Genomic DNA, 18,905 nt, shown 5'->3' on the forward strand with positions numbered 1-18,905 from the left:
AAAAACACCCGTATCCTCGATTTTAAATCCGATATATTGTGGACAATTTTATGGTTGATCATATTGAACTCTATGTTTTCCTGTTTAAATCTATTCTCACCGGAAATGGCAACTGCACCTGGTTTTGTTTTTCAGTTCGCTATATTTCTTTTTTTTTTCTTTTTCTTTTTCGTGGCCATTCTATATTACGTACTCTTATATTATTTCATTTTATTTTCAAGTATTATATATTGCCGTTTTATTTTTATTCACTAGACAAATGTACTCAGCTTTTTTTTTTCCACTGTTTTATTTTTGATTTCGTAAGTGGCAGGTTCGGGGAAGATCTGATTTTCAAAATTTTTTTTCACTAATTCATTCCTAACCTTAAATAAGATATTTTTTGTTTAAGAAATAAAATGCCAAAAATAAAAGCAAAGACTAATAAGACACATCTGTGAAAGATTACTTTAAAATATATTTAAACGCGTGTTGGCGTTTTTCAAATTGATTATTTCCTCGTTCAAACGATTATTTTTCGCTTGTCTATCAAATCTTTGATTTTTTTTGTATCAAGGGAGATAATTATTCAATTTGTATTGTTTAGGTAATTCACTGTGTTTCGTCCATGTCTCTATATGCATATATGCTCACGTATACTCAATATATATATATATAAGGGAGTAGTCACCAACAATGTGTATTTTTTAACATTATTTTATTATTCCGTGTCTTGTTTTTTCATTGAGAATTATGTTTGGATCATTGTAATAATGTTTTTAGTCATTGAAATCGTTTTTACGCGCGTTTTAGACGTTCTGTGATGCGTCCTCGTCAGAAATTATTTTCAAATGTGTTGGAGATGTAAAAATGGCGATTTTCGTAGTTAATTTGATGGTTTTCCAAGAGGTGGAGGCTTGTAAGTGTTTATTATTCATTGGCATGCTCAATTTTTATTGCTCTTTTATTGGGCTTGTCAGGGAGACCGTTGACCTGGCTGTTGTAGCTATCTCTTTCTCCTAATGTTTTTTCTTTTTATTTAGGGTGGGGTAGGGTGTGTGCGTGTGTGTGTGTGCGTGTGTGTGTGCGCGCGCGTGTGTGTGTGCGTGTGTGTGTTTGCTTTTATTGGTTTGGGAATGTGTATATTGTTTTATATCATTTTGGGGTTATTTGCTTCCTTAGAAAGGCGGCTGTGATCCGAGGTCGTTACTAATGTGTATGTGTGGGGAGGGGGGGTAGCTCTTCTGAAATAAGGGTAGGGGTGCGTTCATTCTATATATATATATTCTATATATATATACATGTATGAAATAAAATACGCATCAAGTGCGCTTGAAGGCCAAATGCAACGTAATATTAGGAAAATAAACAAATATTTTACTTGTTTGAAATTTAAGACAAATATATTTCAGAGGTATACTCCATCTTCAGTGTGTTGTTCTTTTTTTTTCTTTTCTTCCTTGCCATGTTTCTATATTAACTCTCATTTTTTGTACGTTGATATATACATGTGTTTATATATATATATATATATATATATATATATATATATATATATATATATATATATATATATATATATATATATATATATAATACTTTCCTACTCATCAGAGGGTAGGAATTAGCAAAATGCGGGATCGGATTTTGCATGCAAAAGTATTTGATGAAACAACAAGTAAGTCAAAGATCTTACTTGATAACAAAAAAAGTGAAGCAGAAGGAATATAGTGAAGAAAAAGGTGATTACACATGAATGGATAGTCTGGTAGAAGATAAATAATCCAGTGACAGTAAAATCCAAATATATAACTTCAAGATATTTGGTAAATTTTATTGTAATTTTTATTTTATTTTTAATATATATATATATATATATATATATATATATATATATATATACGTATACATGCATGTATACACACACCTATACAATTTTATATATTATATATATATATATATATATATATATATATATATATATATACACTCGTGAGCAAAAAAAATGGGTCAAGCAAATGTTATACATTTTATCGCGCTAAAAGCTATATTGAACAAAGAACAATTGAACAAGGAAACTTAAACGAGACTAATAACACAGAACAAGACATTTACTTTACTAAATGCTTTGTATGGAATCGCATTCCGTTTTGATTTCTTTAAAAGATCAATCCTTTTTGCACTGCTTCCCACAGTTTGTCATTGTTCGAAAAAGTTCTTCCATCCAATCGACGAGATGTTATGGACCAAATATTCTCGATTTAGTTTAAATCAGGGTGTTGACCTGGCCAAAATATCACAGTAATTGAACTATCAGAAAAACATTTTTGTGACCTTAGCAGTGTATGCAGGGGCATTATCATGTTGAAAAATAATGTTCTGAGATATTCCCAGCTTCTGGATACTTGGTAACAGTTCTGTTTCTAATATTTGAATGTATTCCTTTGCATGGATTGACTTCTCACATCTAATAAGTTCCCCAACTTCTGCTGCAGTAAAAGTTCCTCATGCTATTATCCCTCCATTCAGGTGTTTAACTGTCATTTTAATGCAACTTGATGAAAATCTTTTTCCAGTTCTTAGATTGAACCATTCGGGAGCATTGGGAACAGCAATGAAAAGACAAAATCTTGATTCATCAGACCAGAAAAAATTCCTGAACCAGTCTGCATCTTTCTTGGCATAATACGAGAAAAATCTCTTTCAATCATTGATGTTCTTCTTAGATAAAAATGGCTTCTTTGTACACCTTTTAGAAGAAAATCCCATTTCTTTCATTCGTCCAGATATTGTATATCTAGAAAGAGAATTTCCAGTCCCTGTTTTGAATTCTTTGCTATGGTCAACGTAAGTTTTCTTTCAATCCTTCAAAACAGTTAATGTGGTCGTCCTTCAAAGTGAATGCTCTAGGGCGGCCAGATCCAGATTTCCCTTTTCACAAGCATTCGACTTCGAACCTTTGGCCAATTCGTTTTACTATAGAAAAAGATGTTTTCACTTTTTCTTTTCTTAAAATATCAAAACTCTGCTTGTAAGTCATTTTGGACTGCCATAATCCTGCATTTCGATTTTTGGTTCTCTTTCAGATGCAAGGTTCCTTGTTTACTTGCGATTGTAACGATGTAAGATTCCGTTGTACGGAAGACCAAATCGGCCATAATTTAAATATTTAAATTTATTTACTGAATTTAAATATTTAAATTGATATACTGTTTAAATGATAATATACGTCTACGATGTTTTTATTGGCGCTTTTCTTCGTATTTTTTAATAACATTTTTTTGCACCATTTACAAGTTTTTTTTTACAAATACTTTTTTTAACACTGTAATAGTAAAATTATTTTAGTAAAATTCTATATTGGATACGTTTTTTTTTTATGAAGTTTAAGTAAAAAAAGTTCACTTTTTTTATTATTAAAAATACATTTCATGAAAACACTCATTATAAAATGTTCACGTTGTTTAATTAAAAGTTCTCAATTTTAATCTAATAGTTTTATAATTTTGTTATTTGTTACAAATTTCTAATAAAGATTATTTAAATTTTAACGGTAATTTGGTTTTCATTATAAACCCCGTCATGTTAAAGGCTTGAAAATCACTTTAAATCAATTTTAATATTAAAAAAAAAAAAGAGAAATCAACAGGAAAAAAAATCTCGTGTGAAAACATTACGAGATACTTTTTCCGTATAATTAATAAATGTATCTTTACTTTACTATTACAGTATTAAAAAAATTATTTGTAAAAAGAACTTGTAAATGGTGCAAAAAAATGTTATAAAAAATACGAAGAAAAGCGCCAATAAAAACATCATAGACATTTTGGCCGATTTGGTCTTCCGTACAACGGAATCTTACATCGTTAAAACCGCAAGTAAACAATGAACCTTGCATCTGAAAGATAACCCGATTTTTTATATCCTCGCCAAGATGCAGTCTTACCATTTTAGGATTAATTTTTTCACTTATTATTATATGCTATACGAATAATCGGCAAAACAGAAATTTTCAGTTAGAATTAACAAAAATTCATTGTAAAATATTGAAAAATCGATTTCTTCCTTCTTTCACTCTTGGCTCATTTTTTTCTCTTGAGTATATATATATATATATATATATATATATATATATATATATATATACATATATATATATATATATATATATATATATATATATATATATATATATATATATATATATATATATATATATATATATGGCGATTAAGCTACACTGGATATTCGGCGATTATGATCCACTCTAGGATTCCTTAGGCTTATAAGCCTGAGGAATCCTAGAGTGGATGATAATCGCCGAATATATTTTATACATTACGAACTAGCTCTACCTACGTATTGAGCACTTTTGAAGTAAATACTTAAAGTTTACGCATAAATCTATACTTTCGTATATTAATTTTATGTGAGTAAATGAAGTAGTTATATATATATATATATATATATATATATATATATATAGAGAGAGAGAGAGAGAGAGAGAGAGAGAGAGAGAGAGACAGAGAGAGAGTGAGAGATAGAGAGATAAGATTGTTGATTTATTTATTTTTATTGGCGATTCTGTATTATTTTCTTCTTTCTCTCCGCTTCTTGAGCGCTTTTTTTTATAATAAAGGAGTTATCTCTCCTTCATTTACATTTTTCTATCGCACATTATTTCTTTATTATTTGTTAATTATTTGATTGATTTTAATTTTTTTATTAAATATTATTACGTGCTTAAAAGTAAGTCATCCATGGACATGCATGTTTCGGAGTTTATTCCTCATCAGTGTAGCTAGATTTTTTTTTATTTTCACCTACCTATACTGTTTTATGACATGCATCATAACTGCACATGAGCGTCTACATTATATACATACAAGATATATACGTGCGTACACACATACTCTGATATATATAAATATATATATATATATATATATATATATATATATATATATATATATATATTAGCAAAAGTACCCGTCGTTGACTGGGTTCAAAAACAGTCTACAGAAAATGGACACTGATTTGTTAAAGTATGGTAGGTTATGAAAAGGACGGGTTGTAAAGAGATAGCTTCAAATTTGGGGGTATTAAAACCAAAGCAAACTATGATGAAAGTAAAAATAAAATAGATAAACCCCATAATTTATTATACAATACCTGCTCAGACTGAAACGCTTATCACAATATTCTATGGATCTATATTAAAAAAAACTTGTTAAACTTTGTGACATATTTCCATTCTATGGAGGTTAAGCGCAAACGAACGCCCCATAATTTTATTATACCATATTTCTTCAAACTGAAATATAATTATCAAAGTATACTTACGCAGATAAATATAAAAAAAATTTATTAAAGTGTTTGCCTATTTTCATTCTGTGGGGGCCAGGCGCGAACGCAGACCCCACAATTTTATTATACCATCCCTAATTAAGTTAAGACATACTTATCAAAGTATTATTATGTATATCTATATCAAAAACACTTGTAAACGGGTTTTTTTTTTCAGTTTTTATTTCCATACTTTGTGGACCAGGCGCGTATGAAGGCCCCACATTTTTTATGAACCACCGTTCTGCCAGATCAAACATACCTATTCCTGTGTGTCAATGCATCTTCTATCATTATATGCAATCAGTTTTTTTAAATAATCAACCATATAGGAACCTATTCGTGACCAGACACACACACATACACACACACACAGACGTTCAGCTTTATATTATAGTATTATATATATATGAAAGTGAAATTGTCCGTGTGTGTCTGTGTGTGTATATATCCCTAACAAACTACTCCATAAATTTTCAGTCTACGGACTCGAGACTTGATATAAGGAGTATTGAGATTTGTGAAAATCTTTTTAATAGGTTTTCGGCCAATTATTTAGCGGTCAAGAGGTAAAAGTTCAACGATTTGACCTTTGAAAACTCTACCAAACTCCCCCGCCAATTTTGGGTTTAAACACTTGAACCTTTAGATAAAGTTAACTTGGACATGGATCATACGTTTTAATTTGATTCGAGCCCCAAACAATAAATGTTAAGTGTCAACATTTGGGTCAAACTAAAAAAAAATTTGACCTCTGCGGTCTCTACCAAATTACTCATCCAATTTTTGGTCTAAACTTTTGGAATTTACATAAAGTGTATTCAGCCATAGAGCAAGATTGTAATCGGTTATTAGCCGAAAAATTGGCTGTCTAGTGTTCAAAGTTAAAAAAAGATGTAAGCTTTGCGATCTCTAGAAAACTATTAAGCAAATTTGGAGGTCTAAAAATTTGAAATTTTACATAAAGGTTATTACGACATGCAGCAAGTGATGTTTAATAAGTTTTTTGTGCAAAAATTTGCCTTACAATCTGTCAAAGTTTACAGAGTTGTACTTTGCAGACTGTACCAAACTCATCCGCCAATTTCGGATCTAAACACTTGAAATTTTAGATATAGGTTAATCAGACATGATTCAAACTTTTTAATGTATACATAAATACACACACAAAGTTATGAGCAGTATATAAGGTTCGAGCAAAACCTGCCTAATATATATATATATATATCTTTTATATTTATATAAAATTATATTTATACATAATTATAGATATAAATATAATTAAACTATAATCATTCTTTATATCTACTTGTATAGTATGCCTGCGCAATTATCAATGTATGAGGTAACAATCCCTGTCGGTTATAAGATTCGAACCCAGCCACCTTTTATTCCATTCGCTAAGCCTATACCTAAGGGCCGCCAAACAATTGACAGGAGAGTACAGGAAATTAAGGGCTATTTAACGCCGAGTTCGGGAAAATACATTAGATAATCTAGAGTGTTCGATAGAGCAGAAACCGGAAACATTGTGTAAATGCTTGTTTGCCGCCTTTTAGTTTTTATTCCGTAGACAGTGTTTATCCTTAATAATTGATTAATTGATTCGATTTTTCTTAGTGATGTAATTAATTTTTTTTCATTTAAAACAAATTATAAGAATTCATTAATAATTTTTATTTTAAAATTAATAATTAATTTACATTTAAATTTATATATATATATGCACACACACGCACACACACACACACACACACACATATATATATATATATATATATATATATATATATATATATATATATATATATATATATATATATATGCGCGTTGGAAAACCTCGTTTCGTATTTGAATTATATTATAGAAATTAGAAAGTCAAAATAACGATATGTTTTTGATTTTCTCCAAAATTATTTATCTTAAAAACGTATCATCTGATATTTTTTTATTTATTTATTTTTTAATCATTATTACTATTTCCCGTCGAGAAAATATATATGAACTCCTAGTATATATATATATATGTGTGTGTGTGTGCGTGTGTGTCTGTGTGTGTGTGTCTGTGTTTGTGTGGATATATATATATATATATATATATATATATATATAAGATTGATATGTAGTTTGCTTGAAGCATTGTGTTGGATAGGTATGTAGTAGAGATGTAGAAGGCTGTCACAATGCCAGGAATGAGATATAGTCGTTTTTGGTAAGAGAAGACGAGAACAAGTGGCGATTTACAAATCAATAAGTACATACATATATTTTATATATACATATATTTATTCAGTTGTATTAGGTGAAATGTCTTACTTGTTATGTCTGCGACAATGTCTATTATTAATTTCGGAAAAAAATTCACTTTTAAAATGGTGGGAGTAACAGATCGATTCAAAGCATGCTAGATGATGGAGCGGAATAATGAATTCCAATTGAACAATATATATCATTCTGTACGGACTCGACCATGTAAGATCATATAATGAATAAGCGTAGATTTATAAGACCAAAACGTCCAACCTTGATCGCCCTTCGGGACCCGTGGCGCAGTGGATAAAAACGTTGAATCTCTTTGGTTCCAGGTGAGAATTGTCTGAAAATAGTGGTTTCAATTCTACCCAAAGCCGGCCAGAGGCTTACTTGGCCAAAAAGTAGTGAGACGACAATAATTATGGATGGCTGTAATTGCTGAGAATGCAGTTAGAAGATTCGGAGTTCCCATCCCGTCGCCGTTATCACCTGATGAAGGCCAGAGGAATAGTTGGCCGAAACGTGGTGAAACACCAACTAAAAGAAGGATAAGGATAATAGTCGACAAGAAAAAAATAATACTCATCTCAAGAATAAATTCCTATTAAATAATAAGGAATGCATTGCGCAAAAATTTTCAATTGTAAAAATAATGTATGGAGAAACATAGTTATAATTAGATATTTATAATCGGAAGTATTAGGAATTTTAATTCATAAACAATAATATTAATAAGAGATATTAGAATTTAGTTTTAAAATCAATAGAAGGACCCGGATAATAATGACTGACCTGGATCTGAAAAATGGTTTTATGTGTCTATTGTTATATAAAAGGAACATAATCTGTTTGTTTCTTTATTCATTTTTATGGGTTTTTTTATGAGTTATTTTTATTTCACTATTACGTTGAATTCTATTTATGCATAGTTTTTACATTCTGCATAATTGCGTAGCGTTAAGATTAAAATGTTCTAGCCACGGAAACCTAATATATAAAAGGCTATATGCCTGTCTGCCCGTCTGTCTGGCTCCATATTTTCAAACTCTATCTCCCCGAAACTAAACGTCTCAGAGCAGCAGTAGGGGTCTAATTGGAATTTTATAGGTCTTTAGCTGGTTAAAATAGTTTTTAAAGAGTCAAAAATAGGTTGAAATTAAAAAAAAAAATCTTTATACATTTTGTACATTCATCTTAGTTTATTTTTAATTTTAAAATTTTAAATTAGTTCTTACATGTGTCACGGTTGTGCAGTGGTAACGTCAACAGCTTTAAATGCTACAGTTTTGGTTTCGAATCTATGTGATGGCACCCAAATACATTTCTTTTGAGTATCGAACTAGCAAAAAAAGATTTTTATATATATTTATGGGACAGAGCATACAGTTGGTTAGTCTGTACATTAGAGACGCAGAATTGGGAGCCGTCCACGAAAGGAGGTTGGTTTTTGTCAGTCGATAAGAATTCGGTTGGGGAATTGGAGAAGAGATAATAACACAAGGAAAACAGGCGTGCGCTCTGAGAAACATGAGAAGTCGCAAGTTCTTTGGAGGGAAGTGTTTCACTTTCAGGAGTACACGAAAGAACTATTCATCGAAGGTATGTGTCCCTTTGTCTGATGTTGAATCAGACAAAAATGTTCATCTCTTCGTAAACAAACTATCTCGTTTGTTATTATCGCGTCATAAAATGTGTTTGAATGTGTATACACTCATGACGAACTATATATATTAAACGACAGAACGTTGTAAGAGAATCACGCGTATATAAACTAGCATACAATTACAACACTAGACGATTACTGATAAACGTAAATAAATAAAGATATACGCCAATGTTGATATAGAGGACAGTGGCCCTTTAGTACATTAAAAAACAGATTGGAATTTGCAGCGGCTAAAACGTTGAAAATATAACAACCATAATACGAATAGTCGTCTGAATAATTCAAGAAACACAAAGATTTCAAATTTCAATCAAAAGTATCCAAATTTCAGAAGATGCACCTGTAGAAAGAAGGGGATTACACCGACATTGAGAATATAAATACGAAGATGTGAATAGTAGTCCGAATTATTTAAATAAAACAAAGATGCGCCATTTCGATCAGAAGGATGCCAAATTTAAATAGGCGCACCTAAAGTAGGATGGAGATTACATCGGCCGAAACGTTGAGAATATAATAACCAAGGCGTGAATAATATTTTGAATAATTAAAATAATATAAAGAATCACAATTTCGATCCGAAGGTTACTCAAATTCCGAAAAATGCATCTGAAGGAGGCTGGAGGTTACATCGGGCTAAACGTTGAGAATATATCAACATAAATGCGAATAGTATTCTGAATAATCCTAATAACAACATTCCAAATTTCGATCAAAAAGTATCTAAAATCCAAAAGATGCACCTGGAGAAGGTCGAAGTTTACATCAACCGAAATATTAAAAAAGAAATCGCTATCCCCAAAACTCGGAAACTTGAAGCTAAAATGTTTTCTTTTTGTTTCTGCTTTGTTGATATTTTAATTGGCTTATATTTCAAATAATCTGTTTTTATTGGTTTTGTATTGTAGGCCGATCATTACTGATCTATTCCGGACTCCATAATGGAACAATGTATCAGATCACTGGGAGATCGCGCCTATGGAAAACCCGGAGGTCAGTTCATAGATTTTTTTTTAATGAAATTTATTATCTGTTTTATCCAACTTCTTTTGGCGCCATCATCACAAAGTGTTCTTACGTCTAGTGCAAGGATTTTAAAAGCCTTTTTAAAATTATTTTTAGACCCTTTTATATTTCAGATTTTCCGTTAGGTGCCCTATATAAATGCTTATGAAGTTTATCCTCGAGCTGGCTCATTCGGAATTTCATCAGTTCAACGACGCACATGCAAAGGGCTTGCAATAAGTAATGCCCCTAACCCACTTCCAGTTGACTGATCTAGCTGAAATTTTGCATGTTCAATAATTTATATCTCTACGGGTTATGTGGCAAATTACAGCTCTGAAATAATTGAGGTTTCTGTTTTACAGGTGTTTGAACTGTGTAAGGTGTGAAATGGAGCCTGTTGAATGTCAAGCAGTGATCCGATTTTTGTATTTGAAAGGACGCACACAATAGGAGTCTTTTAATGAAATGAAAGAAACTTATGGTGATAATGCCCCATCATATGACCTTGTAAAACGCTGGCATCCTGAATTCAAACATGGCCGGAAGTCTGTGGAAACAGCTTCCAGACCTGGTCGCCCTCCTTCTGCCATTGATGAGGCATCTGTCCGTCAAGTTGAGGCTGCCATTTTGGAAGATCGACGCATTACTATTCGCCAAATAGCCCAAGATGTCAATATTAGTACAGGGGCTGTGGAAACTATAATTCATGACCATTTGCATATGCATAACGTGTCTACCAGATGGATTCCCAGGTAGCTCACACCATTCCAGAAGCGAGAACGCGCCGAGTGCTCGAGGATGAATTTGGAGATGTGCCAAGAAGATGAGTCAAAGTTATTTTGAAGACTGATTACACAGGATGAACCCTGGGTCTATCACAATGATCCAGAGCCCAAGCCCAGTCAATGCAGTGGAAGCACTTGGACTCACCACCTCCAAAGAAGGCAAGGGTGCAGCCTTCCGCTGGCAAGGTCATGCTCACGGTCTTCTAAGACCAGGACGGAGTAGTGATGACAGATTTCCTGGCAAAGCGTACCACAATTACAGGAGCTTATTATGCTCCACTTTTGAAGAAATTAAGGGAAGCTATCAAAATCAAGAGGCGGAGCAAGATCTGCAGGACAACTCTCCGTTCCACAACACACATGTCGCCAGACCATAAGCACGGGCGTGTGGTTATGAAATTCTCCCCCATCCTCCCCATTCTCCGGACCTTTCACCTTCTGACTTTCACCTCTTCCAAGCCATGAAGTTGTTTTTGAAAGGAAAGCGTTTCTCAGATGATGCAGCCATTATTTCTGAAGTCACGTTCTGGTTGGAGGACCAACCTGGGCTGTTCTAAAAAAAATGGTCTCCAGAGCGGCATCAAACGATGGGAGAAATGCATAACTCTGGGTGGTTCCTATGTTGAGAAAGACTAATAACTGTGTCAAGTTTCGCTGCTCTACTTTTATGGGAAGTGGATCAGGGGCATTGCTTATTTCACGCCCCTCGTATAAAGAAGTAACAGAAGTTTAAAGAATTCTTAAAGTTAAGAAAATTAAGTGGTCGACATTAGTCAAGGGAAACTTGAAGGTTGCCTGCTACACGAGATGTAATGATAAGCCCCACTTCATTTGCAGGATAGCTCCACTTGCCCTTGACTCCCCCTTATAATGTTTAGCAAATGGAGGTTCGAGTATGAACATACGAGGAACCGAAAATTTTCAAAATAAACACTATAAAGTTTCGTGAATCGTCCTCGAAATAGTACAATAAATAACCAGCTAAGTAAACGAAATCTCTTATACACTTTTTAAAAGTAATCTTAAATGTTGATCATCAGTTTAAAAATTTGACTATTCGTTTTAAAAAACTTTTTCTATTACGTTCACCACCAGTTTAGAAAAATTTTAATCTTATAGGCTTACCATCAGATTAAAATAGATTTAATCTGATACCTTGACCATCAGTTTAAAAAAACTTTCATCTGATACGTTGACCATCAGTTTAAAAAACTTTCATCTGATACGTTGACCATTAGTTTAAAAAACTTTCATCTTATACGTTGACTAATAGTTTAAAAAACTTTCATTTTATACGTTGACCATTAGTTTTAAAAAACTTTTATCTTATACTTTGACTAATAGTTTAAAAAACTTTCATCTTATACGTTGATTAATAGTTTAAAAAACTTTCATCTTATACGTTGACTAATAGTATAAAAAACTTTCAATTTATACGTTGACTAATAGTTCAAAAAACTTTCATCTTATACGTTGACCATTAGTTTAAAAAAACTTTCATCTTATACGTTGACAAATAGTTTAAAAAACTTTCATCTTATACGTTGACCATTCGTTTTAAAAACCTTCATCTTATACATTGACCATCAGGTTCTCTGTGAGTGGAGGAGAAATACTTCACGACTAAGACAATTTTTATTTTTGTTATTTGCTCTCCGTTAAAAAACGACCCTGGTGTCTAACTCTGTCCCGTGGGGAGGCATTGTAAGTAGGAGCTATCACATCTTGGCAATCATGCTGATAAACATACACGTAAGTCATTTTCTGAAGCAATTCTGGGTCTATATATGTTTTTCAATTGTATCGGACCACCTACCTTTTTATTGCATGACTATTTTAGTCAATGGACCCCAGTTTGAAAACCGTAGTCTGGTTGGAATGTCGTTGCATAAAAGCACTGAAGCTAGATTCTGAAAAACCGAGGATGATTTTTTTCTGACTATCGCTTGTTGCTCATCAATCGGTCAATCCATCCCTTCATAATAACCCTAACAGAGTTCAAACAGAATCATCTATAAACACTTGATAAGAAATATCCTGACCTCTTGTCTCCATCGCATGCCGCAATTTAAACAAAAAAAAATAAAAGGCTTAAACGTACAGTCATGATCTATTGCACAAAACGGTGTTACCTATACTTAAAATGTGCAATGTAGATGAAAACAACAAACGAAAATTAATGCACTGGTTACTACGCTAATATATTAACATACACCTTTATTTATTTACCCAAGCATACACCCACGGCGACAACCACATGGGCAGAAATCAGATGCCCACAGTATTAATGCTGGAGTCCCCCAGTGGTCCATCCTGGGCCCAACTCTCTTCCTGATCTACATCAATGATCTCCCAAAACACATACTTAAATCATTCGTTGACATCTATGCTGATGACACGAACATCTCTGGCAACACATCAAAGGCCGTACATGACAAAGTTCTCTCTAATTCTCTCTCTTCTGATCTTGAGCGCGTGGTACAATGGGGGGAAGAGGTGGCTGGTCACGTGTAATGCATCCAAAACCAAGCTTCTATCTTTACATCATCAACGCTCTGATCCCCATCTGGCATCAATTGAAATGGATGACTCTCGTCTTGGGGAGGCTCCATGCTTTGACAAGCTTCTGGGTTTGACCTTTACTCCTGATCTGAAATGGAACACATACATCAAATCTGTTGCCAGGGACGCTGGGAAAATGGTGGGATCCTTCTACCGCGCCAGAAGATATCTCACTACTAATACAATTCTCTATCTGTATAAAAGGCAAGTACGTCCAAGGATGGAATACTGCTGCCATATCTGGGTAGGAGCTGCTAAAAAACTCCTATCCTGCCTTGACAGAGTACAACATAGACTTCGTGGTTTAGTGGGGGGTGCCCTTTTCTCTTCCCTGCAACTTCTCTCCAACAGAAAAGACGTTGCGAGCCTGTCTTTGTTTTATCGTTATTTCCATGGCAGGTACTCGTCTGAGCTCCAATCTCTGGTCCCCCTCGCCTATCTTTCACGAGAAACACCCGTCTGGATGTAACTACTGGCAATATTTTCCCCACTCTTTATCTGTGCCTAAATCCAAACGTAGATTCCATGAGTAGAGCTTCTTTCTTAGAACTGCACGCCAGTGGAACTCTCTGCTGCTTGCCTGTTTCCCACCTGACTACAACTTGGACGTCTTCAATTCAACAAACAAACTCCTGACAAACCGCCCCCTTAAGTTAGACACTCTATCAAAAACCCCAATACTAATGATTACTACAATACTATCTCACTGATTACTGTACGCGCAATAACCCTTATCCCTGAGTGGCCTTCGGGCTTTGATAAGTGGTGACCCCCATGTAAATGAATAGCCTATAATTTTCGTTTGCGACCACAAATTCCTGATAAAATTCATTACGTAACAATAACAGCATATTTTACCCTTAATTCTCTTCATCCCTCGACTGATTGACAACATAATAAACAGTTTTTGCCATTATAAACCGTCCGCTTATACATGGTGTTACGATAAAACTGTCCCCCTAGAAAAGGCGACATGATTCTATTTCTACTTAATAAAACCCGGTTTTCTTTTTTTTTGTTGTTGTTGTAGACCATCTTACTAGGTGGTAAGATGTGTACAAATTTCAAGTGCGATAGGAGTCTTCTATCATGTCTGAAAGTGGCATAGTATTCAAAGAGCGAGATCGGAAAAATCGGCGCTGTAGAACTCATCCTTTCTACGGATGCAAGTCATGACATCCTCCACGTGCATCGCTGGATTGGTCTTTGGTATGGCCACATCATGCCACCTCACATCTTTGAAGTCAACTTGAAAGTCAACACCCAAGTGTATCTGGATGTGCTGAAGATTGTGCTGACCCCCTCGTGCAATTGGATGGCCGCAGGCAGACCCTGGATCTTGCAGCAGGACTCGGTGCTTACCCACAAATTCAAAGAGACACCCCCGGTCCGCATCCGCTGGACTACTTTGTGTGGTCTAACATCGAGAACATCACGAACATGACCTCCCATAACACCAAAGCCAGCCTGGTCGCAATCATTCACCGAGTATTTGCCGAGGTCCCGCTGACTCTTATAGAAAATCCATGCTCCCAGTTCCAGACCTGTATCGAGTTGGTGATTGAGGCTGAAGGCGGCTACATATAATAGATGTCAGGTGTGCTACATAATCAAGTTACTTGAATTGATTTTTTCCAATAAAAGTTTTAAAATAAATATGTAGTATTTTTTTTTTAGGGGAAGAATTTTATCGTTCCATCTTGAATATTTAGGTGAATTTTATTATTCCCCAAGTCGGTACCGGAACCAGTCATTCCAAGCTATCACTGGTCGGAGAAATAAAGTATCTATGCTCTCCCCGGCTCATACGCCTTCATGCTACGATCTCGTCCCTACGTGAGTCGTCCTCTACATGGTAAAATAAATTACCGACTACGGAACAACAATCTCTTTTAACCCTTTAAACTTTAACCTTCTATGCTGACCATCAATTCAATTTCTTTCCATTACTATTTTTACTCGACTTAAATTAATTATACCGCGTTGAAAACTCCGAAAAACAACAACAAAAAAACAAATATCGTATATTTCATCGTATAAGGCGACCGTCAGATGAGACGAGGTACAAAATTGGAGCAAATTTTAATAACTTTATCATTTTTTTTTTTACATAGGAGTCACCATTTGTCAATGTCCTGAGACCACTCGAGGATAAGGCTTATTGAGTGTACAGTAATAAATGGGGTAATACCGTAATAATCGGTAGCAATGGAACATTGGGAAAATGGGATTACTTAAGGGGGTGGTTCATCAAGAATTTGTTTATACTGGACTTGAAGACAACCAAGTTGTAGTCAGCTGGGAAGCAGGCAGATGGAACAGAGTTCCACAGGCGTGCACTTCTAAGAAAGAAGCTTTGTTTATAGAATCTATGTTTTGATTTATGCACAGATAAAGAGTGGGGGAAATTATTGACGGCGGTTTCAGCTAGACGGGTGTTATCGTGAAAGATTGGCGAATCACATCGGTTGTATAAGACGACTGCTAAATCACGAAACCATATTTGTTTTGCCTAGGCTAGAGATTGCAACACCCGGTGTCTTATGAAATATTGTTTTTGTAAGATGATTTTTTAACTTTTAGGGTCGTCTTATACGCCGAACTATACGGAACATAGCATTTACATGTCACATCTAAAAAATATTATGCATACAAAAAAATATTATGCATACAAAAAATATTATACATATATTAATAAATATATTAACAATTATTATACATATATTAATACTTATATTATACATATATTAATAAATATATTAAAAAATATTATACATCATATTATATATATATTAATACATATATTATACATATATTAATAAATATATTAAATAATATTATACATATATAAATAAATATATTAAACAATATTATACATATATCAATAAATATATTAAATAATATAATACATATATTAATAAATATATTAAAAAATATTATGCATATATTAATACATATATTAATAAATATATTTAAAAATATTATACATATATTAATAAATATATTAAAAAATATTATACATATATTAATATATTAAAACATATTATACATATATTAATACACATATTATATATATATATATAAATAAATATATAAAATAATATTATACATATATTAAAAAATATATTAAACAATATTATACATATATCAATAAATATATTAAATAATATTATGCATATATTAATAAATATATTAAAAAATATTATACATATATTAATACATATATTATACATATATTAATAAGTATTTAAAAATATTATACATATATTAATAAATATATTAAAAATATTATACATTTATTAATAAATATATTAAAAAATATTATACATATATTAATACATATATCATACATATATTAATAAATATATTTTAAAATATTATACATATATTAATAAATATATTTAAAAACATTATACATATATATTAATAAATATATTAAAACATATTATACATATATTAATACATATAATATACATATATTAATAAATATATCAAAAAATATTGTGCATATAATAATAAACCATTTTTGAGTCCATAAAGAACCGACAAACATTTGTCAGAAATTCAGTCAAAACCCGGGAATAAGAATTTTTTTGTATTTAGTGCTTGTCCTTTGTTTTAAACATAAATTCCAATTCTATTAAAGTATGCACGTTCAATGAAGGGAAGCAAAAGACATATTCTAACCTACTGACGTAAAACCACAACAAAACAACGCATTCCAAAAATATTTCTGACTTTGGACAACTTATCAAAACAATTACACTCAATTCTTTTTCCACCTTTTTGATTGTCAAAAATGATTTTACATCGCTGATAAAAAAGAGACATTTTTTGGTGCCAAATTCAAAACCACTTGCGGCATATTTCTAATCAGTCATCACATTCTCTTTTTGTTTTGTTCGATATATCGATTTATCAATAAGATTTTTTTTCTTTTTTATAATTCTAAAACCAGTATTTTTTTTTTTTGCTCAAACACATTTACTATACAACTTCTAAATAAAAATTGTCAGTTTTTACGTTGTGTTTGTATTTAGATATTTGCTTTTCTTTCTTTTTCTCTTTTGTTTTTGTTTCCATGGACGTCTTTTTCCATTGTGCGTGTGTAATGGAAACACTATTTTTTTTATGTAACCTTTGCTTCGTAACACCCCGGTTTCACGGCACCAGATCGTAATATAGTAGAATTTCTGGATATGATGGCCTTTTTTTTTTACACAGTGATCACCACTTATCAAGGCCCGGAAGCCACTCAGGGATAAGGGTTATTGCAAGTACATTACGTTAGTGTAGAGATTTGATAAAGTGTTTAATTAGGGGGGGGCGGTTCATTAGGAATTTGTTAACATTGGACTTGAAGACATCCAAGTTGTAGTCCGGAGGGAAGCAGGCAGACGGAACAGAGTTCCACAGGCGTGCAGTTCTAAGAAAGAAGCTTTGTCCATGGAATCCGCGTTTTGATTTAGGCACAGATATAGAGTGGGGGAAATTTTTTACAGTGGATTCAGCTAGACGGGTGTTTTTCGTGAAAGATCGATGCACCTGCCATGAAACTAACGATAAAACAAGGATAGGCTCGCAACGTCTCTTCTGTGGGAGAGAGGTTGCAGGGTAGAGAAAAAGGCATCCCCCACTAAACCACGAAGTCTACTTTGTACTCTGTCAAGGTATGATAGGCTGTTTTTGGCAGCTCCTGCCCAGATATGGCAACAGTATTCCATCCTTGGACGTACTTGGCCTTATGATACGTTTTTATTTTTCAGGATACGATGTGCAATACGATGTTTTTTTCCGGTCTCTGGTTACAGTATTATTTATTTATAATGTTATTTTATTATATACATGTATATTATATACTGTACCGTATTTTGTTACTAATTCTTAATGCCGTATCCCGGGGTTCTACTATAATTATATACGCATGTATATATTCCATGTTAGCGGGTTATATACTAAGGTATTTATTTTATTAAATGCGTATCTTGTAAATATATTTATAAACTCCGGTGTTGTCATTTGTCAACGTGTGTCTATGTGTAGGAGCGTTAATGTGTGGTTGACATGTAATACATTAAACAGGTTCCTGCGTAGCGCACATAAGGGGCATAATTATTTCACGATTTCATGTTGAAACACTGTAATGTAGCTATCGCGTGCATAAGAAAGCACATCATGAAAACATCTAGTAATACTTAATATGACTTTATTCTCATGTATTCGAGTGTTTTTTAGGAGTTGCAACTTCTTCCCTAGGGTTCCTACATATTTACTATATGCGTTCTTTTAACCTCCAGAACGCAGGA

At 32.9% G+C, this 18,905-nt stretch overlaps 1 protein-coding gene across 10 annotated transcripts in view; it reads left to right on the plus strand.

The window, feature by feature from the left end:
* Nucleotides 1-18,905, plus strand: part of LOC145263644 (PDF receptor-like) — a 787,341-nt gene that overhangs the window by 271,517 nt on the left and 496,919 nt on the right. For all 10 annotated transcript variants that reach the window (XR_013864585.1, XR_013864584.1, XM_080120502.1 and 7 more), the window contains exon 2: nt 10,153-10,237. Coding sequence is in view for 8 of the 10 variants with exons in the window: in XM_080120502.1 (XP_079976628.1) it covers nt 10,186-10,237 (52 nt within the window). In the remaining 2 variants the exon portion in view is untranslated. The remainder of the gene's footprint in view (nt 1-10,152; nt 10,238-18,905) is intronic.

The sequence above is a fragment of the Euprymna scolopes genome, chromosome 39, assembly GCF_053919585.1.
Source record: "Euprymna scolopes isolate OS-2025 chromosome 39, ASM5391958v1, whole genome shotgun sequence".
In the NCBI taxonomy this organism is placed as follows: Eukaryota; Metazoa; Mollusca; class Cephalopoda; order Sepiida; family Sepiolidae; genus Euprymna; species Euprymna scolopes.